General features: G+C 39.5%; 1 protein-coding gene and 1 long non-coding RNA gene across 3 annotated transcripts; one reads left to right on the top strand and one right to left on the bottom strand.

Moving 5' to 3' along the window:
* Positions 1-14,093: 14,093 nt before the first annotated feature.
* LOC148155865 (uncharacterized) lies at positions 14,094-20,966 on the bottom strand. The gene is made up of 2 exons (XR_015765121.1): positions 20,837-20,966; positions 14,094-15,066 (listed from the first exon to the last, which is right to left on the bottom strand). It is a non-coding gene; the product is annotated as an uncharacterized LOC148155865 (long non-coding RNA).
* Positions 17,568-22,496, top strand: LOC106911820 (succinate receptor 1-like). 2 transcript variants are annotated; one of them, XM_014978640.2, is made up of 3 exons: positions 17,568-17,658; positions 20,654-20,729; positions 20,905-22,496. In XM_014978640.2, the coding sequence occupies exons 2-3, from the start codon at positions 20,727-20,729 to the stop codon at positions 21,850-21,852; spliced, it is 951 nt and encodes a 316-aa protein (XP_014834126.2). In that variant the 5' UTR covers positions 17,568-17,658; positions 20,654-20,726; the 3' UTR covers positions 21,853-22,496. The 2 variants fall into 2 exon arrangements, with proteins under 2 accessions (XP_014834126.2, XP_014834124.2); XM_014978638.2 differs by lacking the exon at positions 17,568-17,658 and adding an exon at positions 19,270-19,360.
* Positions 22,497-25,265: the final 2,769 nt, after the last annotated feature.

The raw sequence follows: 25,265 nt of genomic DNA, 5'->3' as shown, positions 1-25,265 counted from the left end.
CAGATCAGGCACAGTGAACCACTTCACAGTTTAACAGCATCAAGGTTGACACGTCAACGCAAGCGATTAACCTAAACATTTTAAAAGATTAATATTATACAACGCAGATTAATCAAAACCACCATTTTGACCTAAAAGTCTCTCTCCTACATAAAGTTCGTCTAGATGGGGACAAGCGACCGTCGACTCATTGCACAACTTCCACAGGAAATGAACGAAGGGGGACATTTCTAGATAAATGTTTGAAGCAAAATGGCTTCATTTGGACGTTCCTGAACATAAAAACCTGGACAGCTGAGAGTCTTGTTTTGTATGAGACAATAAAACATTTTTTTTTCTGAAAACATGCAGTTTTCACTTTCACTTTTTATAGGTATATGTTGGACTAAAATGAACATTGTTCTTTTAATCTGTGTACTACTGACAACATGTCTCTGAAATTCCAAGCAAAAATTAAGTATTTAATGCAAAATGGTCAAAACAAGACAAGATGCAACGCTTTCAGACCTCAAACAATGCAAAGAAAACTCAGGAAGAGTTCAGAAATCAATATTTGTTGGAATAACCAGGAGGTTCAGTGCAATGGGCTCTTCATTTTTTCCAGAGCTGTGTTTATAATTATTAAGAGTCATATGCAGTGATCAGATCAGAGATGATGAAATAAACAAATGAGTACATGAGTAAATAAATGCTGTAGAGAAATTTGGAATGCAGCTCTATTGGGAATAAACATTTGTTTAAAATGATCAAAAAGAAAGAGAATTGGGATAAATAAGAAGTGAAAAAGAAGCTACAGGCGATTTCAGAACAGCTGATGTTCTACTCCTGACTCCGATCTGCAGCAAAAGGTTTGGCAGGAGAGCTCGTGTTCAGTCCCAGAACATCTCAGAAATCATGGGCACTTTGGCCCTTTGCCCCCCCCTGTCGAATTATGTTTTACAATCTCTCTCTCCCCAAGGTTTACAAGACACAAGCCATCTCCACAAACTCTGCTAAACTGTTACAGCGAGTTTTACATAAGGCGAGCTGTTTCACAGCTCCCAGGTTCCCCATCCGGGGCGGCATGATGTCATCAAGTCAAGACACAGAACAGGAGAGCCATTATTTCCTCCGCAGTGTTGTAATGCTCACCTACGTAAAACCGGGTGATGCTGGTAATGAAACAAGAGAACTCTCTGCGAAGCCCTACGTGTGTGTGTGTATGCGTGTGTGTCTGTGCTTGGAAATCAGCTCCTTCACAGAAAACACCCAGTGCCAAATGAAGGATGGCGAACCACGTGAAAACTGAACATGAATGGGCAAATGGAACCCAGATGTACCGTCCCGCGCAGCACAGAAAACGAGTTTTTCATCTTGTGGAAAAGCTGCAAAGGTTCAACTCAAGCTACTGTTCAGAGGGACGCATGTGAGCGAGTTTGCCACAGGAGAAAGGCGCGAGCCTCATCCTCGGACAGCCTCAATTTAAAGACCTGCTTTGGGCCGAAAACATAGCGGGGGCGGTGTTAAGGCGAAAAGTTTGTGTAAGCTTAACACGCGGCGTCTGGATCAAGCCACAGCTTGACATTTGTTGTGCTTGAATGACCCACAGAGCTGAAAACATGAACCGAGTTTTAATATTAGCCCCCACTGAGGCCACAAAGCCTTGACTGTGCCGTTGTGTCCGACTGACGGTTAGCTGACCCGAGGATGGTTTTGAATTAGTTTTTTTTCTCTCTCTCTCTCTCCCCTTCTCTCTCTCTAGACAGCCGAGGCAATCACATCGGTATAAAAAAAAAATCCTGTCAAAGCACCGTGGAAAATAAGCTTCCAGAGGAGGTTTGACTGAAAACGAAAAGACACAGAGAAGAGGGCGGAATATGAGAAAGTTATGTAGGAGGCTTGTTACACTTAATGGGGCAGTTGGGTATCAAAGGACCACTGTGAGGTTTTTTGCAGAGTAACATGGTGGTCCTGTGGATATAATTTTATTTTTGCATCACAACAACCCAATTTTACTTCCAGTCTGACACGTGTGGGTGCTTGGTCTAAATTCATCAAGTGTCGCATTTCAACCCACAAGGTGCCCTGTTAGTGTCCCTTTTCGGTGTGCTTGGTAAGTCCAGCAGACCTAAATAGAAATCCACATAAAATCTGAAATAGAAACCGTGAGATGTTACCCAGACACCAACAGACATAATTTGTAAACTGATCTCTCTTTTCAAACAGAACGATGTCCAAGATCTTATTAACCAAAAGCAAAAACATTAACAAAAAAAAAAAAAAAATTGTTTTGGACAAGCATATCTCTCACTAATAGGATAGAAGGGTTTTCCTAAAGACGAAACTTTTAGTTAAATCGGTTTAATATACTTTCAAATCTATTTTTTCTGCAGTTCATGTTTTCCTGTAAAGACACCGTGTGTACAAATAACCATATTTTTTCTCACTGACAAATCAGACCACATTTTGCCCTTTTAAGGTCAGTTAGGATTAACAAAATTATTTCCATTTGCTAAACAAAAAAATAATTTCTGAGAGATGTTTTTTTTAGTATGTTTGTCAAAGTTTACGTTCTCTAGATTTCCCTTGCCTTTGAGCAGTCTGTGTAAGGCTAGAGGATGTTGCTGGCTTGGTAAGCTTCTGGTGGATCTGTTTAATAGAGACCCTGCTTCCTTGTTTTCATATTTTTCAGTTAGGAGACTGAATGTATTTTAGTGTAAAATTATCAAAAAGCCCAAAAAGTAGTGAAGTAAAATACAGAAAAAATGTTGTCTTAAGCTGTTAAGAGAGTTTTATTGTCAACTGTGAAACGACCAGCGACATGAGCTGAAGGGCTACTCAGAGAGGAAAAAAGCTATTACTTCAAAAGTATGACAAGCCAGATTTCTGTTTGTAATATATGTAAGCCATTGACATTTGGTGGAAGAAAAGGAAAACTTTGCAAACCAGCGATTACCAGTCCAACTGGGATCTATGGGGGTGGATTTGGTGGAGGGAAAATGAGTGTGCGTCACAAAATAGATGGCATTATAGAAAAAGAACATTATGTAGAAACTAGAAAATTCCTGAAGAAATTTAATCGGGGCCTGCCAAAGTGTGCCTGTCGGTTTGGACCCAGCGTTCTGATGCTAAAAAGTAGTATCAATTCTAAAGAAAGCTGCAATGTACTCAACAGCATGTGGAAAGTCACAAGCATGTTGAGAAACAAGGACTTATGCCATTCTGTATGTTAAAATTAGTGTATATGCTAAAATTAGCCAAAATGCTAATGTTAGCCTAAATGCTGGCAGTAGCATGTGGAGCATCACTAGCATGTTGTTATAATTTGACTTGCTCCATTCAGTATACTAAACATGTGTAATTAATAAGAAAATTGTGCAAGGCAGTTCACTCTCCTGAGAAAAAAAAAAAAAAGATGATAAAGGCTGACATTATTACACCGCCTACGGCGGTGCACTAACCTCAGAGGAATATTGAGGCTTTTGTTTTGAAATTTTCAGTAAGCTTCATTTAAATGACCAAACTAATTTAATGTGTAACAGTGGTTTGTTTAAACCAGTCACCTAAAGCCCAAAAGAGCAATTACCTGCTGTGAAAAATGTGAAGGCTTTTATTTTGAAATTTTCAGTAAGCTTAATTTTAAATGGCCACACTAATCCAATGTGTTAATCCAGCTATATTATGCCCAAAACAGCAAGTAGTTCTAAATGCCAGCTCACCCCGAGTCTGTGGTATCTGAGTGTTCCGCCATGTTTGTAGTTCTGACCTTCAGTCTTTGTAGTTCTAAAGAGAAGTTTGGCTCTCTGCCAACTGTCATGTGGATCCGTAAAAGTGATCCAAAAATCATTTGAAGTGTATGAGAGAGCAATTTCTCGTCTCTGATAGGACCGCGATTCATATCTGTAGCTCACTCACATTAATAGCAGCGATGAGAGAAAGATGGTGTGCGCTGAGGTCTGAAATTTTTCATAAAAGTATTTAAAGAATGGCTGAGAGCGTGTGGTTACCCTGTCACTTGATTTCGCTCTGAAGCACCTTGACAGAAAACCGTAAGCCCTGAAGAAATTTTGAAAACATTTTATCAGAGCAGGTTTCGTGACCGACTTTCATACCAATTACAGCGATATTTGTAGGAATAAGAGCTATTTAAAAATTGTTTTGGGTTCAAAAATCCACTCATTTTCTCACTCTAAAAATGTGGCTGTTGGTGTCAGTTACACTTTGCATTTCGGCAGTTGGAAATTTCGCTCGTTTTTTGCTTTTTGCGTCGCCATCGTAAATCCGATCCCCAATACAAATAATAGCTCCAGTGCCGGTGTTCTGTCTATCAGTGCTACCCTTAAATCTGTCCTACCTTGTGGTAATGCGCTCATCGATGAAATGTTACATACTGCTTACTCAGCAGGTTTCTTAAAAATACGTCCTAACTAGAAGTTTTGTTTCATGTGTTTTATTTCATCGCAGATTACAGTAAGCTTTATTTAATTTATTTTATACCTGGCTTTCATTAAGCTGCTGTATTACTTCATGGTTTTAGTTTACATGACAACAGCTTGTAAACATATTTAGAAATGGCTTTAGTTTGATGTCTGCAATGTTGTTACTGTAAACACATTATTTGGCGGTTTATCAGGACAAAATACTTTGTTTTGTGGGCTTTTTTTGGCCCTATACTTTAAAATATTTTATTTTAATAACACTATTAAACTTTGCTAAATAGATGTTGGCAGCGATACTACGCGAGACTGAAGCTGTGTAATAGCCGTATAATACACATGAATCATATCCTACCATTTCAGGTGCACAGTGACCTGCGCAGTTCGGTGGACACACTGAGCCTACGCTGCATTCAATAAAGTCTGTCATACAATGGATTAATGTGCAAAAAAAAAAGTTGCGGTGATTTGTATTTGTCTGTGTTTAATGTAATTCCAATAAAACCCTGTTTCCCATGTCTGACACTGTTTTATTCTTACAAATGCCTCTGTATTTAAAATATTTTTAACAGGTAGGATATTCTAATAAAATGATTAGTGCATACATCTATAGCTTTTCATTTTTAATGGGTAGGATATTCAGATGAAAGAAGTGATCTTCTTGTAGTTTCATCGTGTATATAAATTATTCCAATGCTAAGCATAACTCATAAGCTTCCACTTCAGTCCCATCACTCAAATAATGGCGTCCAATATATTTAACATTAACAACCAGCTATAGTTTTCTGTTTGTAAACATGACGGTAGGAATTTTGGATGCGTAGCACTGACAGATAAACTTAGCTATCTATCCGTGCTACAGTAGCAAAATCTGACGAGGTAGCACTCATAGTCAGAACACTGTGTTACAACCCCATCCTAAAACCTCTAGAGTAAGTTCTGGCACCAGGCTTTAACATAAAACAAAAAGTAATCTGAACAGTTGATGTCAGTAACCAAAAATATAATTTATTTTACAATTCTGATAAAACAACACTAAAGGAGACAGAAAACACAGGGAAGCTTTATGCTTCAGGGTCTCCAAGGCCAAAATAAACAAAACACCCCCTTCTAACTATAAAATAAAACTTTCTAAAGAAGAACTAAAAGAAAATACAAAACCTAAACTCCATTGCTAACCACAAAACAGGAGAAAACAGTTTGCAACAAAAATGGCAGAGAACCCCTAGCTTCCACTTTGAAAAGAAACGCTTCTTAGACAATTATTCACCAAAATGCTCACAGCAAGATCAGTTCAGTCCCCACAAACAGTCAGCTCTCAAACAAGATCACGTCAGGTCAAGGCCCAGAACAAAAAAAAGGGGATCTGGCACCTCCAGCTTGCTGCTCTTTATAGGGTGGCTGATGAGCTCCAATACACTTCACCTGCGGCAGCCAGGCAGAACTGAAACAGAGAGATACAGAGCTCTCTCAGAAAGAGAGCCCCTAGAGGTCAGTGACTGTAACACACCGGGATCGAGCCGCACGTCTTGATACCATTTTTGTGGGGTGTCTTGCAGCGGTACGAGCCGCATTAACGGTCACAGAAGAAAAATAAACTATATTTACTAGAAAATTTCTGAAGAAATTTAATCGGGGCCTGCCAAAGTGTGCCCGTCGGTTGCTAAAAATTAGCATAAATGCTAAAGTAAGCTACAACGTACTCAATAGCATGTGGAGAGTGACAAGCATGTTGAGTATCGTAATTTTTACCTTACTCAACAAGAATTGTGCAGTTATGTTTTTTCTGAAAAGTGAAAGTTTTTTCTTGTCGTTGGTGGTAAGTATTATAAGACATTCAACACAAAAGCAAAAGTCTGATTTATACTACTATTTAGTTAGTTAAGTTTACATTTGGTAAATTTCACAAAAGTAAAAGTCAGATGTTTACTTAAACCCCTTTCGCACTGCAGGGTCCGGCACGCTTTGGTCCGGTTCCACCCGTACTGCAGCCCTATTGTGTTTGCATATAACTGAGCGTGGCATCGCAGCTGTACCAGATGTCATTATTTTTTAAACTAAACAATGGTTCCGATGTAGCGGCCGAAGTCACTTCCTCTGAGATGCAGAGGAAAACTTTCTCTTTCCTCGTTGACCGATCTAGTTCATTCTGTGCTCGTTCATCAGTGAGTAAGCAGAGGGAAAAAAATTACCTCATCATGGGACCAGGTAACAGCAGAATATTGGGAGGAATTCATTGCAAATTAAAAATGATAAAAATATTAAAAAGAGCACTCTTTATAAAATATAGTAAGAACAATTTAGGGAGAGCCAGCTAGAACCAATCAACGGGTGACTGCAAAACAACCAACGGCTGTCTCTAAACCAATCAGCTGCTGAATTCAAAGCAGCCCCGCTTGGAACCACAGCTCTTGTGGTTCCAAGGAGCCGGGTGGAACCTGGTCGGAAGTTCTAATGCAAAAACGGTTGGCCCTACTTTGAACCCGTGTCGTTCATTGGCGGGCCTTGCAGTGCGAAAGGGGCTTTTGTGGCACTTTGCTACCAGAAAACGTGTCCATCTCTTAGCAACTGATTAACAACAAATATTGTTATTGTTAAAAAACATAAGATTTCTTCTACCTCCAGCCCCCACTCCAACTCCTGGATCAACTCCACCAATCCCAGCGGAGGGAGACGGGGGATCCATTCATCCAACATGATAGCCATCCGAGTGGCGATGTTGAGCTGTCTGACAGTATGGTTTGGCCACCTCTTCACAATAGTCCTTAATGTTTTTTCTAAGAATATTCCAGTCCACTGGGTTCATGATGATGCGCTCCTCACCGTTTAACTTGGTCAGATCCTTCTGTCATGAAATACGGGTGATGGTGGTGAGAGAAAACGCAGCAGACCCAGGTAGGAGATGAGTGATTGTTTTAATTATGAAAAATAACTCAAAAGAGTCCAAGGAACAGGCAGCACAGTTGAGCAGAAGGCTAATGCTCATCACTGGTAGCAACTGATCAAACAAGATTGACACGAAAGCTGAAGACGACTCAGGACAGGAACAACAGTACCACTGTGACGACTCTAGCCGAAAAAAGCACAGAGACAACAGGTGGCATAAATACACAGGGGGTAATCACAGAATGAGACACACCTGGGAACAATCAAGGGAGAAGACAGGACAGCACAGAGACTCACAAGAAACAGAACCTAAAATAAACAGAGAAAACTCAAATCCCCACAGTGTCAATTTAAAGACTGTCTCCAACAGTTAGAGAGGGAGAGACAAAGTAAATTTAAAAGACACCAGTTAGCCTAATCACTTTTTTCCCCTGAGCGGTAGGAAAGCCTAAGTAAGGAGGCCCAGATTTCCGTCTCCCCAGCCATTTGGTCCAGGAGTTCCCAGATCAGCTTAGAAACATAGTCCCTCCATCGTGTCCTGGGTCTTCCCCTTGGGCGTCTCCGGGTGGTGGGATGTGCCTGAAACACCTCACCAGGGGTTAAAGGCAACAATAACCCCTAATGAGGGAGGCGTCCAGGAGGCATCCCAACCAGATTTTCCATCTTGGATTTGGAGGCACTGATCCTCATCCCGGCCACTTCGCTCTCGACTGCGAATCGCTCCAGTGAAAGCTGTGGATCACAACCTGATGAAGGCAGAAGGACCACATCTTCTGCAAAAGGCAGAGATGGGATCTTAAGGCCACCAAATCGGATCCCCTCAACACCTTGGCTGTGCCTAAAAATTCTGTCAATAAAAATATTGAATAGAATTAGTGACAAAGAGCAGCCTTGGCGGAGTCCAACTCTCACTGGAAACGAGCCCGAGTTACTGCCGGGAATGAGGACCAGACTCTGATGCTGGTCATACAGTGAGCCCCTGTAGCTCGGGATCAGATCACAAAGGTCCCCACCTTCAGCTGCCATCCTTTCGATACTGCAATAACCCTAATGAGGGAACTTTATCATTCCCATCTACTGTGCACTCCCTCCAGGTTGACCGCTAATTTTTCTCCTCAGTTTCCATGGGAAAAACCTTCCTTCCTGCCGGTGTAAAAGGTGGCTTTCCAGGTTTCCTTTTGCCAGGGGGAGTTGGCTTCAGCTGTTTTAATTTTGGTTGTGTTGTGAGCGTTTCTTCTTTAAACCCTGGCTCCAATTTACCTTCACGCAGAATTCTTCACTTACATCTTGACTTTCTTTTGGGTAGCTGGTTTTTTTCCTGGATCGGTGGTTGAACTCTGACTTGTTGTTCGATGGTTTCTGTTTCAACTTTGCTTCCATCTTCAGATCCTTTCAAATCAGTGTCATCTTCTACCTTTGCCTCTTTGCTCTTAAGGATTCCTTCAAGTTCTCGTGTTCCAACTTCTCACTGTTGTACAATTGTGTACATTTGGTCGGTGACTTCTTTTAAGTCATTTAGATGCCTGTCCCTGTTTTTGATTAGAAGCTTTAATTGATTATTTAAGGATCTATTTTCTGACTTCAGGTTTGTCCAAACAGATTCTGTGTGGGCAAAACCTTTTTTGACATCCAGAGCCTCTCTCTGTTGTTGTGAGGTCTCAGCCTGCTGCTCCACAAGTTTACTGACCTGGTGTTCTTTTTTCATCAGACTTTCCTTTAATGATGTTCTTTTAATGTTTTGCTGTTTTTACACAGCTGATATGCCTGAAGATAAATCGATCCATGGTTTAAACTCTTGCTTAGTTTTATCTGTGGTTTCCTCCATTGGAGTTTTTGGAAGTTTCTTCTCAGGAATTTTATTTTCCTTCTCCGCCTCTTTCAACTGCTTTTCCAGAGCTTTTACCTTGGCCTCAAGAAGTTTGTACTTGTCTTTTTCTATCAAAATCTCATTATTCTTCATGCCGATTTCGTCAATCTTTCGGGACACCTCAAACTCAAGTTTCTTCACTTCACTTTGATGCTTTTCAACCTTCACTTTGTATGCTGTGATTTCAGACATCATTTGCCTTTTTTCTACCTCAATCTTCTCAGCCTGCAGGTTTGAGTCACTCTGGAGGTTTTTTAAAGCGGTTTGAAGCTCTCCGACTTTATTTTTGTAGTCTTTTACTGCAGACAACAATTGAGTCCTTTGGGAGCTCTGGTTCTGTACCTTGTGTTTTAACTTTGGGATTTGCTGAGATTCCAGGTATTTGTTTTTCAAGGATTCAAGGATTTTTTTATTGTCATACCACCTTGGGAGTTTGTGGTACGGATCCCAGATAAAGAAATCCACTACACACACACACACACACACACACACACACACACACACACACACACACACACAAAAGAAAAAATACATCAAATAAATAAATAAATAAAAATAAATAAATAAATAAAATTGATAAATAATTAAATAAAATAAACAAATGAACATTTAAATTATTAGTCAGTAACCAATTATGAGGATACTTCCAAAATTTAGATGCATAACTACAAGAAAAGAATAAATGTTGCAAAGTTTCTACATCAAAAGGTACAATCATTTGCCTCAATATTAAATTTTAGTCTTAAGCATTCTTTACATGGATAAAGAATACATAGCCTAAAAAGACTCTAATATGTATTTTTTAAGATGTCCTTAAATCAGTTTTGGAATTTTGTTTCTCCCTCAGTTGCAAAACCTGTTCTGTCTGTGTTGTCACTGCCAGAGGAATCAACATCCTGTTGGTCAAGACGTTTTGGAGAAGCTTGTCACACAAATAAGACGTATGCTGTCTACCACGAGGTTATGTTTAAATATGGTGTGTTATGTAAGCAATGGTGTTTTCCTAACAGCTGAGGAGTTTCAGCAACAAATACCGTCTCCTCAACTGTTTCTCCGACTGAACATTGCTCAGAAATCTCCAATAGTTTTTAACTGTGAGCAAAACAGCAACAGCAAAGATCTATTTTTATTCCCTATTGCTCTTGAAGGTATAAATATTCATGCCAAGCCAATAAACTTCACCCAGCAAGACATGATATTGTTTAATTTTATAAGCTTTAGACCGCAGTTTAAATCTCTTTTAAGAGTTGCAGTAAAAAAAGATGCCATTGTTAATAGTTTCCATTGCCATAATTCAACTAACCCCTACTTGGGCAACCACAGACTCGACCCACAACTATTTTTGACTTCTGAAAACAAAATATCTGTGGTGCAGAATGTGAAAGTGCAAAAATATTGACAATTTGGGGGTGGGTGCGTGTTTATTTTGACCCCGGTAGGGAACGGGATCAGATAAAGCCCTCAGTCTCACCTTTATCCGAGAGCTGTTTAAGTTTTGCTCACAAATTCCTGGATATTGAAAAACTGATAAACTCAAGTCTATGAGAACATTTTTCTCTGCTCTGTTACTGAAAAAAACAACAAAAAAAAACATGAAGATAAAGCTGAAAAGGGTCATGAAAGAATGTTGGAATGATCATGAACCATAGGAGCTAAACGAGACGCTAAATGCTTAAGGAGTGTAAATCTACAACAGGAGGACAAATAGAGATAGGAAGGAAACCTGATGCGGCTACAGATTTAGTCGACAAAAGAACTGTACTGTTTTGTAGTAAAACAATCCAATCTCTTAATCTCTGAGCCACAGTTGTGGTTTTGATGGACATAAAAGCACTCTAAAGCCACAGACTAGATCACACACCGATGCAATTAACTCACTGTCAAGCGCAGATAATTAGCACAGAATTGTGGTGATAAAGCCCTAAGTGTGTCACCTTCCAGAACTAGGACATCAGTGTAAGTTACAGGGGCTAATGGGACTCTCTGTTGCTCACAGCGAACCAGCGTATGAGGCACTGTACAGAGTATTTAAAGGGAAAATACAAGGACTACCCATATATGGCTGTCAGGTCATATAACAAATAAAAATTATCTTTGGTTTCCTTTAAGTCATAAGTGGTTTTCTTTTTTTTTCTTTTCCCCCCTCTTTATGAAAATGAGCAGATATATTGTCAACTTAATTTGCAGTAGCTTCATTTTTTGTTCTTATTATTAGAATATGCTATCAGGCTTCTTATTGGCTTGCAGTCCTCATTCTGCTGTTTTGTGCTTCCGCCCTCCAGTTGTTGAAAATGATTAAATCATGCGAAAAAGCTAAGACGCCGTATAACAGCACACATAGTTTGTTTTCGTTTCTGTATGTGTTTAATATAGCTTGTTAAAAAATTGTAGGAATTTAATATGATCACATCTCATTTTAAGCCGAGTGTAGATGTGATATTCAGTGAATAATAAGTGTCTCTGACAGCTAACAACAAGTTACATTTTTCTTTGTGCTTTTAGTTTGGTGCGCTTGTGACTTTTTAGGCGGGAGTGAACATCAGGATGAGTTTAAAAGAGCAGCCTGAGGCCTCCTGAATAAAGAATGTTGCAAACTATGAGTCGGATAAACAGTGCTAGGAAAGTTACTTTTAAAAAGTAAATAGTTTTCAGTCATTTTATGTTACTCTGTGGAACACGTTACCCTGACGATGAGGAATGTGATGGTGAGAAAAGTTTGCACATGTGTGTGTGCGCTTGTACTTGTTTAGGACCATTTCTGACATATTTACTAACCTTCTGAAGACCACTAGGTCTTATGGGGACCAAACCCCAGAGAATCCCTTGTATAGGGTCTTTGGGTTTAGAGGTATGGTTTGAATGAGGCTTTAGCTAAGGTTTAGGCACACAGATGCAGTTACCAAAATGAATGGACGTCAATACTAATTCATGTGTGTGTTTGGGATTTATTTTGGCTTACAGGCCTCTGGTGAGTTATGGCTCACCAGATGAAGCATTGATAACACTGCTGTTCTGAAAGCATATGATAAAGTCAGTCTTTGATTAAAGTTTGACTATGGGGTAAAATGAAATGTGTGAGAGGAATCATGATGCAGAACTGCTTCAATTCTCCACCTCTCCATCTGCCTTGCCAGTTGTTTCCAATCTGAGCGTACTTGTGTGTCAGACTTTGTTCGTGTTTTTTTTTATAGATCACAACCTTTGTGTGAAAAATGACATACGCCAGTTTCAGGTCCGTTTTTTTTTTTTTCTTTTTTTTTGAGCCCCATGATTCTGATCTCTTTGAAATAAAGTGGCATGACTTTAGACTGTACATGCAAGGAAGCCCTCAAACATTTCCTAAGGCCGACATTGTTCGTTTCCATGGTCTGCATGGCAATCTGACCATATAGTTGATAAGATTTTCTCAAATTGAACCTGACTGTCTTATCCAGTGCCTTGAAATCACTAATTTGACTCGACTTAAAAGACAATCTAAATCTGTGTGACACACTTGCAAAACCTTTTTTCTTTTGGTAGCTTAAGCAAATTATTTTGAATTTTAGAGCTTTTCCGTAGTTAGACAAAGGCTTTTCTCATCCTTTGTCCATTTACATTAAAATAAGATACCAGACGATTTTTGGTTTTTTCAGTTGTCACTTGTGATTGCAGCTGGCTTTGACCACACTGCCCTCTGCTGGATAGTAATTGAGTCACACAGCTCTACAGAAAGATGGACATGCGTTAGGATCTGCATACAGGATTGCATAAATCGCTTATTTTCTGTTTTGTCCATAAGACTTTCTATTGCACCATAGACATTGCGTGGATCTTGTTGCCAAGGCACCAGTTATGTAACACAGTGATATTTATACACATGCAGAAGAACAGAAGTAAGTTAATGTTTGCATAATCATTTATTTACTGTGGTTACTCTTGCTTTTGACATTAGTGGTAGTGGCAAACACCCCATGAATTCAAAATTTTTTTATCCTATTTTTTTTGTTTGCAGTGTTTTCAATTTGCCACCAGAGAGCGCTCTTGCTTTAAATAAATTTTAAATGAAAATATGATTTCATAATTTCAAGTAATTATCAGACATAAACAAGTGGGGCGTTTTATTTAGCATTATCTGATTCATCCAGTTATTTCCTTAACACAACTCATAACATTCTGAAAAGAATGTAATTAAAAAGCCAGAGACTGACATATTGTTTGTGAACTAAAGAAATAACAGCTATCAAAATTCAACATTAAAATAGACTCGCCCCAAAGCTGACCTTCATTGGCACAAATCTCCTCACTATGCATGCCCAAGGACGATAAAAGATTATTCCTGATCCCTTAGTAACCAAACAAACTGCTAACAATCCCAGATCCCTCGTCCTTTTGTCTCTCGCAAGACTTTGTCTCACATGTCTCTCAGCAGCAGATCATGTGCTTTCTAAGGGCTAATAGACATTGTTGGCCTTGTTGCCAAAATATACTCAAAGCTCAGTATCCAAATCAACAGGGTTAGGATCACAATGTGTTATGCAACCTCAGGAAAACCGTTTTGGAGACAGATTTAAAAGTAACAACAATGGTGGAATGAATTATAGTCCACACCTTTTAACACTCACCATACAACAAGCACAAATGTTTTGGCAAAACTGATTAGCAATGCAAGTAAAGTGTGGTTGCATCATTTTATAAATACTATGTGGTGCTCAGAATGTAAAAGTTATGGAATCAAAATTCTTGTACTTTCAAAAAAAGCTACCAGTTTGGAGCTTTTTGGTAGTTCTTCCATGCATGCATATGTATACATTAATGCACAAAGTTTCTGATAAGCAAGCAGATCAATCAAGACTATCTGTAAAGCACAAAAATATGTTTCAGACAAAAAAACCCAGGTAAGGCTGTCAAGATGACGTTTAACACAGGACCAAAATACAGACAGAAGATTTTGGGGGCATCAATGGTGAGATTTTATTGACAAAAACGAGGATACTTTGCAACCAAGCCGCAAAGGAAGTGAGGCGTGAAGAACAGGTAGAGAATCAGGAGGATTCATTGACAATGAACATCCAGGAGCTGAAATACTGAGAAGTGCCATAACTGACAACATGCAGGTGGTTGGTTACTCATAACAGGGTGCAGCTGGCAGATAGGGCAAACAGACTGAAGGAAGGACGGAAAATTAAAAAAAGCTGAACAGAGACCGAAAGAATCTAGCACAAAAAAGGAAAACGCCTGAGAAATAATCTAAAAGGATATACAAATAATAATAACAAAATACAAAAAACAGAACTGAAGAATTAACGAGAAGGCCTGTTGAGCAATACCAAGAAGAATAGAAAGAGAAAGAGAAATATGCTCCAAAGTCCTGCAGTGGTGAAATTCAGGTGTACCAACAGCATTGAGTCACAGAGGTTTCACACAAAGATACAAAAAGTATTAAAGTTATATTAAAAACAAATTGAATACAATACTAACATACTGTGTACTGTGAGGTCAAGATAATAAAATAAAATACCACCAGAAATAACAGAATGATCTCAGCGATGTGAAGGACAATGCACATTGATGCATTGAAAAGACAGACTCTTTACAATGATGAAAAATAAAAACTGCAAAAAGAACAGGAGAAATGTTATTTAAAGTGATTCAAACTGTGCAGATACCAACTGGAATGTAAACTCTGGTTGAGTCTGTTGGGATCAGTGACAGTTATAGAGTCGAACAGCTGGTGAGAGGAAGGATCTACGGTGAAGCTCCTTTGTGCGTTTAGGATGCAGCAGCTTGTCGAGGAAAGGAGCGCTCCAGCTCAGAAACTGCTTCATGCCTGGAGTTGGACACATTGTGCAACAGTGATGCTATTTCAGCCAGAGTCCACAAAATCCTGACTGGACTGTCTGTGCTCTGAGTTGTCCTCTCCTGTAAAGAAACAACCACGGAAGGGTTATCAGAGAAGTTCTGAACACAAACATGAACGAAAACCAAAAGTCAAACAACGAAGGAATGTGACAAAAACAGACAGAGATATTATGACAAACCTGCTCTTCGCCAATTGACTCATTCAACAAATTTCAACTGCTCATTAAATGTGGCATCCGTACAACTGGATTGGACCTGAACTTTTAATTAAAATACAGTAAACTGAAATGCAAGATTTGTAAAGACACTGGATGAAATTAAGAAAATTACTTATTTACGATCACACTATAAGTCCTCTTAAACTTCAAGTTCTTTATTTTATTTGGATTCAAAGGAAACATGTCAGCTTTCTTAACTCCTGCCATTAATCAGCTCTTTGCCTTCTTATGAAGTTTTTCTTTCACTGACGGTTTCTTTGAATATCCACAGAGCTAGTCATTAACAAAAATAATGTATTTTCTTGTGAAACTCATCAGCATAAAGAGAAACTAGATTTAGCCACTCATCTGTTTCAGTAGTACTGCTTTAATAGTAACAGAGCTCTTGATTAGCATTTCAGATTATTAGTAGCCTGTGCACTGTTTTCTTTCAGTTTCATTAAAATATATTATTTTAATACCCTGACAACAAAAAACTGACCATGTCAGCAGGTAAATATGTCCCTCCTTTATTGTGTGATAATTTTTAGTGGCTTGGTGCTCTTAACCAGCAGACGTCTGTGCTTTTGAGTGGTTTCTGAATCAAATTAAGAAATGTGAAAGTGTTGTATTTTACAAAACAGAAAAGACAAACAAAAACTCTGGAACCGTTTACAGATTGGTATTATGGTTTCATGGTTATGGACAGAGTTATGAGGAAAGCAAACAAGGTTCTAGCAGGCGAGGCAAACACCCCGACATCGTTGTCTGAGCTGCTTCCTTCCTGTTGGATGTAGGACCTTCTTCTATTCTCAAGAAACGGGACAGGCTTTTCTTTCATAGTCCAAGTGATTAAACTGGTCAACAGTAAAAAAAAAAAAAAAATGTACCATAAGTTCAAACCTCTTTGCCGTTAATACCATGTATGTGTCGATGTTGCTATTTTTGCATGCAAGTCCCAGTTGACAACGCTGCAAACCAATTTCCCTAAAGGGACCAATAAAGCCCTCTATCTGTCTCTCTGTCAGTTAATTATATTTATAACACAATCCAGCAATGCTGTAGGTGTTTTCTGTACAATATTTATCTTATGTTGATCAGCCTTTCGTTGTGAACATTACCGTCATTTTAATAAATTCTCAGCTTCATGCAGAAAGATTTGATGACTCATCTGGTACTTACCACATCTTAGACTGTTTTACATATTACCCTGGAAAAAACAAAGTTTGTGTGACACACGACACGTAAAAATCATCTCCATAAAGGCTTATGTTTTTACAGTTTGCGGCGCTGGAAAATGACCACAGACATTGCCCAAGGTCAGCGCAATCGTGACTACAAAAGACCCCCATCCGTATTAAATAGTTTCCTTGAGACAAGACAATCCAATGAAAAAAGATGTGTGCATAATGGGGTGATGTCAAATTCACTGGATCTAAACATATTGAAGAAATACAAAGCTCAGTCAGAAATGACCAATCAGAGCCGGGAGAAGGGTCTTGTTGTTATGCTCTGTTTCATTGTATTCTGCTTACTTTTAATTTCATCATTTAGTTCATTCAGTTTCATCACGATAACTTTGACATCATCATCATGCTTTCATTACTCTGCAACCAGGGTTTTGCCCCATTTCCAAATTTTCAACTGTGCTTTCTTTCCTTTTTAATTCTGCATTACTTGCTTACTTTATATTTTCACTTCTGTTCTGTTGTTACTGAATCAGACATGCAAGTTGCCTTGCTCACACACACACCCCATGTCAGACCACTAATTTTCTAAGAGACTGAAAAAAAAATGTCCTTGACATAAATGCGGTGACTTTGTCCTTAAGACATGTTGTAACAAATTTGGTTGTATTCTCAGTCAATACTGATTTGGAATAAAGAACTGTATTATGGAAATATTTCCCATAGTTTCTCCAAATGTAAGAAAAAGAAGTTATAAACAAACAATTCCTATTTGTTTCAAGTTTCTTTAGACTCTCAAAAAACTAAAGTAAATCAGAATATTTACAAAAGGAATCTTGTTTTTTATACATCTTTTTAAATTGGGCTTTTCCCATGCTGAGCGGCCTTTAAACCCATGTTGCTACGGGTTACCCTCTCTTACCGAACTCAGCCATCATCTTCATCTCTTGGAAACAAAACCCATCTTCTTCATTTTGAGAAGATTCACATGAACTAGACATCTCATTTCAATGAAACTGGATTCAAGCTACCTTGATCCATTAAGATGCAATTGGTGGTGGATTGGAATGGGTCGACACGACCAAGTAGAAAACCACATCCTTTAAATGAGAAATACATCACTTCACGCTATAAAAGAGGAAGGAACCAGAGAAAACATTTCAGAGAATCAGTCTGACTCACACTTTGTCTACTTCGGACGCTGCTTCAGTCTGTGCTGAAACTTTTTAACTCAGGTGTGGATGCTGGACAAAAGACTGCTAAGTTTTGTAAGTAATAATCTGGTTTGCTCGTTGATATTGGCTCGATTATTTTTGTGGAATATACAAATTATCAAGTCTAACCGTTCACATTTCCGGCTACAAAAAGATTGCAATAGAAGTCATATTTTGTTTGTAAATCTGACTGCATAGTTACAAGAAATTCAGCTTTGTGCGGGTGTGTGTACCATGTACTTAATGCCTTGTGGGGAAAAGTTTCCTGACCCATATTATATTGTGGAGACCCACTGCTCACTGTGGAGACCGAAGCCTGGTCCCCAGTGGGAAATGCTGTTTTTGGGTCAGGGGTTTGAGTTTTACTTGATATTTTCACTTCTGTTCTGTTGTTACTGAGTCAGACATGCAACATGAAAGGTATTAATTGAGTTTTGGCTAAGGTTAGGTATGTGATGTGTAGGGTTAGGGTTAGGCTGTTGAAATGAGCGCAAATCAATGGAAAGTCCCCACAAAGATAACCTGACAAAACATGCATGTGTAGGGATATGTGTGTGTGCGTGTGTGTGTAAAATCCCCCTATATATAAATACATTGTATTTATAGGCGCTTTTCAGAAAACCCGATTAACAGTAGAAGACACAGAGTAAAAATGAACAATGTAATCTCAGAGTGCTCTGACCTGAACAGATGAGTTTTGAGTTTGGATTTAAAGAAGGGAACAGACTCACTATTTACCACACAGAAAAGGAAGAAAAGATGGATTTTTTTCTATTATCTGTCTCACATCGTGCCGTCACAGCATTATGGCAGATTTAACAAATATGTCAAAAACATATCATTTATGAAAGTTACATACTTCATTTGTTATGTGAGGGGAAACTTTTGCCAGTTCCCCAAAGGAGCTGTCAGGTGTGAGAGAATTTGGCACAAAATGTGCTTTATAAAAGTTGACAGTGAGGACAATTTACCGTTTGAGAGAGTTTTGAGGTGAACTAGGGTTTTAGTTCAGATAGGGACTTGGTAAGAAATTAGGGTTCAAAAGTGGAGTTAGGATTATGAGGAGCTGGGTGTCATCCACGAGACAGTGGAAACTGATGTTAAATTTACTAGAAAATGTTACCAGGGTGTGTCACATCCCTGGTTGTTTGGACTCCTTGCTTTTGTTGTTTTTCTTGTATCAATTTTGTTTTACTTATTTCTCCTCATCCCAGTTTATTCCCTCAATTAGTTCAGCAAGTTTGAATTTTTTCGCTGTTCATATGAGCTTGTTCGTCCCTTCTGTTAGTTTAGATTCTTACTTTAGGTGTTTAATTTATCTTGTTAGTGTTTGGACTTCCCTCTGGTGTCGTTCTTGTTTCAGACAGTCTGCCATTCACTCCCTCTTCCCCAGCTGCTACTTGTTTACCTCATCAAGCCTGACTCACTCCCTTCCCAGCTGCAGTCAGTTTCTCTAATTAGTTCCTTTGTCATGCTCGCTTCCTGCTCTGTGTATCCACCTCCCGCTCGGTACACTCCACCAGATCGTTCTGTTACGCTGCTTCTCTCCGTTGACTTCCCTCCCTCTGTCTGAACTGAACTGGTTGCCTGTTGAGTTCAGTTTTGCAAATTCACTTGGGTCCTCCTTTAAACCTGAATCATGACAAGGGGGAGGATGTAAGTGATGATGAAGAAGAGGGGCTCCCAGTATTGAGCCGTGGGGAACATCAGGGGTGACGGTGGAAGGTTGACATCTGAACAACTTGAGTTGGATGAAGTGAGTGCAGCCTTAGAAATATGATTTGAACCAGGTTTATTGGGGTGCTAGTGATACTAACAGAGGGGAACAATGTGAGAAACCATGTCAAAGGCCACACTTAATCAAGGAAGACGAGAATGGAGAGTAAAATGGGGTCTGCTGCCGTCAGTTTCCGTCACTCCAATATCATCAGGCAATGGTTTGCCACCCAAACAGGAACAGGAAGACTGCACTGTAATTTCTGCAGCACTACATGAACAGTCTTCCATAAGGAGATTGTCCTGTTTCCATTTCTTCTGTTTTGTCTGTTTCGTTTTGTCTTTTTCTTTCTGTATCACAATGGCACAGACTGTCAACCAATTACAGTTAAAGTGTAAAAGTGAATCTTGTTCAGTCTCTTCACTGATGATCTTCCACCGTTACAATTTACAAAATCTACCATCAAAACATCAGTCATAGTCACAGAACATCCCTCTACATTACACTGCTGCATTGACATGACAAATCAATTTCACTTATCCGACTTGTCATTCTGAGGCAATGACACGTTCAGAGAGACTGACTTTTGCAGGTTTATCTGTGGTGTTTTGCTCTTTGCACAAGAAATGCATTTACTGTATTGAAGATGTCGAGGACTATTCAAGAAACGCAACTTAGGAAAACCTGCGAGCGCTGATAAACTTAGCCGTGGTGTCAGATAAAATCAGACTTGCAGATCAGTAAAGGTTTGAGCAGCAACTCTTTTAGAAGCTCGGTGAAGGCGGCCACAGAGGGAAGTGCGATTAACTCACACAGAAGTTCCGTTTGGTGGGGGATTAAATTAAGATTATCTGTAGATGAACATATTCGCATCTGAAGATCGCATACTTAAATCTAATACTTGCTGTAACTTGATTCTGCGTATTACTTTTCCAAATAACCATGTTGGGTTTCTGTGAACTTAAATCAGAATAATTCATATTTTATCTTTAACAAAGTAAAATAGAAAGCCTGTAGTCAAGCGAATAACATTACATTTCCACAAACATGTCACTGTTGGTTCAATTTATGTAATCCTGTACTATAAATTACAGTTCCTTACCAGATGATCTGTGGAAGTTGCAATGGGAGACCAGACAAGAGAGCTACACCATTCTAGTTAAATACGGGAAAGATGTAAAGCAGCAACTTTGCTTGTGGAATCTTTATACGCTTTAACTGCAAACTAATCACAATCTCTTATATGTTCATCACCATAAACTTAATGGCCCTCGTAGTCAGACGCCCTGTCACGCTGTATGAAAGGCAGTATTTTCTGTTTACTCTCTGCAGTGTACAAATAGTGGCGGCACCGGCTCCTCGTCTCACTCCAGTTCACGCCGACAGAAACGGCAGGAGCCACACAATGGTAAGTCTGATCATCACACATAAAAAAAATACGCTTGTTTAAACAAGAATTATGTGACCCTCAATGACCTTTTGTAGCCCCAAAATTTTCCTTTAATCACCGCTTACCCTTTTTGCTTCCTTTCTTCCGTCTGATTCTTCCTCACAATTGTTTCTTTTCCCTTTTGCCGCGGCAGGTGATGAACTCCACACACCTAAACGAAGTGCTGGAGAGGTACTACTTGTCGCCACTCTACGCACTGGAGTTTTGCGTCGGCTTCCCCCTCAACCTCATCGTCGTGCTCGGCTACATAGTTTGCTTGCAGGAGTGGCAGAGCTGCAACATTTACGTCTTCAGCCTGGCCATCTCTGACCTCGTCTTCCTCTGCACTCTGCCACACCTCTCCTACCTGTACGCAAACGAGCAAGCCGTCACCGTCCCAGCTCTTTGCGTCATAAACCGCTACGTCCTGCACGTCAACCTTTACTCCTCCATTCTCTTCATGGTCTGGATCAGCATGGATCGCTTCCTGCTCATAAAGTACCCCATGCGAAACCACCGCCTGCTGAGGCCGAGAGTGGCGCTGGTCGTCACGGGCCTGACCTGGCTGGTTGTAAACGTGGAAGTCTGTCCGTTGATAGCCCTGCTTATGCAGGACCTGCAGAAAAAGAACTGGAGCAGCTGCGAGGATTTCGCCAGCCTTAAAGGAGATATTAACCCACTGAGCTACAGCTTGGGGTTAACGGTAACCGGCTACATTCTCCCTCTGCTCGCACTTTGTGTCTTTTCCCGGCAAATCTCCCACCTCCTCCAAATGCAGGAGCGAGCCGTACAGCACAGGACGTCCTACAAGAGGCCTCTCAGAGTTGTCGCTTCGGCCACGGTCATGTTCCTCATCCTCTACACCCCGTACCACGTTCTTAGAAACGTCAGAATCGCATCTCAGCAGCTTTGGGCCCATGTTGACAGTTCTTCCCTGGATTACATCAAAGCCATGTACGTCTTGACCCGACCGCTGGCGTTTTTGCACAGCGTCATTAACCCGGTCTTCTACTTTCTCATGGGAGACAAGTTCAGAGAGCTTCTGATGTCCACAATCCGAAACGTGAGCAGCAAAACCAAGCTGAGGCAAGAGTCAGCCTGACCGTGTTTACCACAGGAGTCTTGAATCGTCCGCATGCAAACAAACCACAGTGTTGTAAACACACGATTCTCGAGATGTCAGACTCTTACCACTTATTTCTAAAATGCAAATTATGTGGCTGCCAACATTTTTGCTAAGGGAAAAAAGCATGATGATTTTCATACTTTGTTTGCATATTTAGAGTCTAACGTCTTTAATGTTACTTATGTCTGGTGGCCTGTGACATGGAATAACCCTTTATTTTTGTATATAGATAAAGCAGGCATGGTGATTTCCAAGAGAACTTGTACATTTGTATACAACATATGCATTTTCAAATTATTATTATTTTATAGCTAAAACACAACTGCAGGGTGTTGTCCTTTGTTTGTAAACATTGGATTTGTGGGAAAAAAATAAAGGGTTTTACATTTTTAAGATAAAATATAATATTTTTATCACCACACAGTTAAAAGAAGATGTGTTATAAATCCGTTACCACTGACACTTGTTGAATCAAGAGGACTTAATTGTCAAATCGCTAGGGTGACACAATATCTAAACATGCAATACACCAGATAAGTATGATAAGTACTAAGTAATATAATACGTAATGATATTACCAGAGAAGTTGAGTCAAGATTAAACATGTATTCATTCATTTATTTTGGGTTTTTTGTTAAGTTTGTTACTACTTTTATCCAACAAATCATCTTGTCAAGATAGCTGATATTTTTAATGGACAAAAGCAGAAGTGTGTAGAGTATTTAAAAACTCTACTCAAGAAAAAGTAAGAAGCAACCCAAGAAACACAGACGTATCGGCGGTAATGGCGTTAAAAAAGAAAAAAACAAACAAAAAAAAGCTTTAGAAAAAGTAATAAAAGGTCATTTTTAGATCAAAACTGATATTTTTTGGCTGTGTGTAAAATGTGTGGCAGAAATCAAGCAGCTCATATCACTCTGATGAATCCATTCCCCTCCTGACCTGTGGTGACGGCAACATGGTGTGTTGTTGAGGCTTTTCTTTCGCTGTAACGTGGAAACTGGTTGCATGAAGAAAACCTGCTGCCAGTAGCCGACAGCAATCCTACAAGCACAACCAGGTCAAAAATGGAAGCATAATCATGTTTTCAAAATAGTCAAAGACTGACATCCAGTGGAACTGGTGGCTGCTGCTGCAGCACATGTTGCTAAACCAAGGTACCCTCCTCAGCTAACATCCATTGAGAAGCAGGGTGTGTTTTTTTTGTTTTTTTTCTGTGCTCCTGTGTAGGGAAGAACTTATTGATTGCTACTTTTTATTCAGATGAAGCATTTGTTTGGTTTAGTGATCTCAATTTCTTTTTTTGTTCTGAATTTACTCCAGTTTGAGGTGTGAAGGTGTTTGGTGTGACACTTAACCCACATCACTTTATTCGGCTCATTTATTTTTGCTACATCCTGTCTTCATTTTTCGCAGAAGACTATTTGCTGCGTTCGCTCGTCTCCTAGACGCTATCTGGGGTTGTAGGACACAGGCACATACAGAGCTATTCACGTCTTGAAAAGCTGACTTTATAAATTCCAACTAAAGAGTCGGACCCCTTTGCAGCACTGGGCAGGCTTTGCAGCTTTGAGCTGAACAAACAAGACTGATTCAAATGCTGAAACACAAGAGATCATCTTAAGGTAACACTTTGCCTCTATCATGAGGAAGACAGTAGCATGAGGATGTGTAGTTTCATTAGTTACCGTCCTCAAATGTTGCCATGATATTTATCTTGTGTAGACGCCGGTCAGGTCACCACAGGGCTGTTTCACAAAACCGGGATTTTCCCAGATATCCTAGCTGAATTAAGCCTCCACTCGGTTTCACAAAAGCAGCCGGACATAAGTTACCATGGCGATTTATCCTGTGCAGCTTGCCTGCTCCAGACCAGACCAGACTAAGAGCCAGGATTAATCCTGGTGCGTTATCTGTTCGGTCAGCGGCCACGCCAATCAGAAAATTGGTGTGGCCAATTGTTTACTTTGTTTACTTTGCTGTTTGTTTCCCCCCTTTTTTTATTTTATAAAATGCCACTTATTCACAGTGGAATTCAGTCAAATACTATTGCTCTACAATCATGATGGCAATCTATAAAATGATCAGCTTTACAGTTGTCTATGTGGGCATTCTTAATGTCTGTGTTTCTGAAGTTTGACAGAAAGGCTCCCGCATGTCTTGAGGGGAATAGAGAAATCACTTATAACCTGCAAAATGGGTTGTAATCAAGTTTAGCCATATAAGTTGCAGCACACCAGATGGGATTTGGAGACAGAGCATCAGCAATCAGGTGCAATGATGGCACAAAAACACCCTGGTTTCTCATAGAAATAGACCCAGCTTAAGAATAAGACAATGTGCTTACAAATATGTTTTATACACCACATCCCGGAGCAGTAGACTGTTGACATCCGGGTCAGAAAGTGTGTCGAGGTGTTTAAGGGGTAGATTTATTGGGTACATTTTTAAAAACAAACACACGCACACACACGTATGCTTGGGCATGAACTCAACTTTACTGTAAACCTCTTCCGGTCCAATAAGGTCGACCGCCACGTGGATTTCGTATGCCTGAGTCAGTCTGTACAGGACTGACTTTAATGTAAGATTGGATGACTACTGCCAGACTTTTACATACACAGGAATGACTGACATTTGGGACTTTCAGTGACGCATTTGAACCCTTGAATAAATAAAAAAACATGCAATTACAGTAGAAGAAACATAAGTTTTCAATAAAGCTTGGTTAACAGTCATCTGGTCCCCTTCAGTTGTCATGAAAATTGTGAATAATTTCTTTCAACATAACTTGAAAGAAATTTGACTTTGTAATTTGACGCCTTGAAATTGCCCGCTGTCTCCTTAAGTGGCTCCTAGTCTTTATTCTTATTGTTAATGTTTTTCTCAGTGCAACAAGTGCTAAATTTCAACTTAAAGTCAGATTAAATACTATGTGCCCCGTCATGCCATTTGCTTTCCATGTCGATATTAAAACCAAATCTTTTTCCACTACTGGTGAAGTAAAAAAAACAAATCTATGTGAGCTATGGAAGCTATTGTTTTGTCACACCACTGAGCTTTTGACCTTTGGTGATTGCTAGAGGGCTAAATGTATTATTGTAAAGATGTTACATAGCTTTAACAAAATGAACAGGACTTTATGCTTTGATTTTATTAGGACAAGTCATACCATGATCCATCATTGCATTTAGATAGGAATCTCAAATGGAACCAACAACCCGAAAAAAAGAAGAAAAAAAAGCAAATAGAAAATGTCTGATCTGACGTTTTTGGAGCACATGATGAAAAGCACAAGAGTTGCATTATGAGCGATCAGAAAGGATAAACTAACGGAAAAATATCTGAGGACAAATAGGAAATATACGTGTACTTTGCTTTATCTTCAG

The sequence above is a fragment of the Poecilia mexicana genome, unplaced genomic scaffold (assembly GCF_051168715.1).
Source record: "Poecilia mexicana isolate PSO_F unplaced genomic scaffold, ASM5116871v1 scaffold_13, whole genome shotgun sequence".
NCBI lineage: Eukaryota > Metazoa > Chordata > Actinopteri > Cyprinodontiformes > Poeciliidae > Poecilia > Poecilia mexicana.
The sequence above is the reverse complement of the archived record's forward strand: the minus strand, read 5'-3'. Positions and strand labels throughout refer to the sequence as shown.

Bases quoted from the DNA above. Each gene is read 5' to 3' on its own strand.
- LOC106911820 (XM_014978638.2), top strand. The intron at 20,730-20,904 runs GTAAGTCTGATC...TTGCCGCGGCAG, and splicing joins ACGGCAGGAGCCACACAATG to GTGATGAACTCCACACACCT.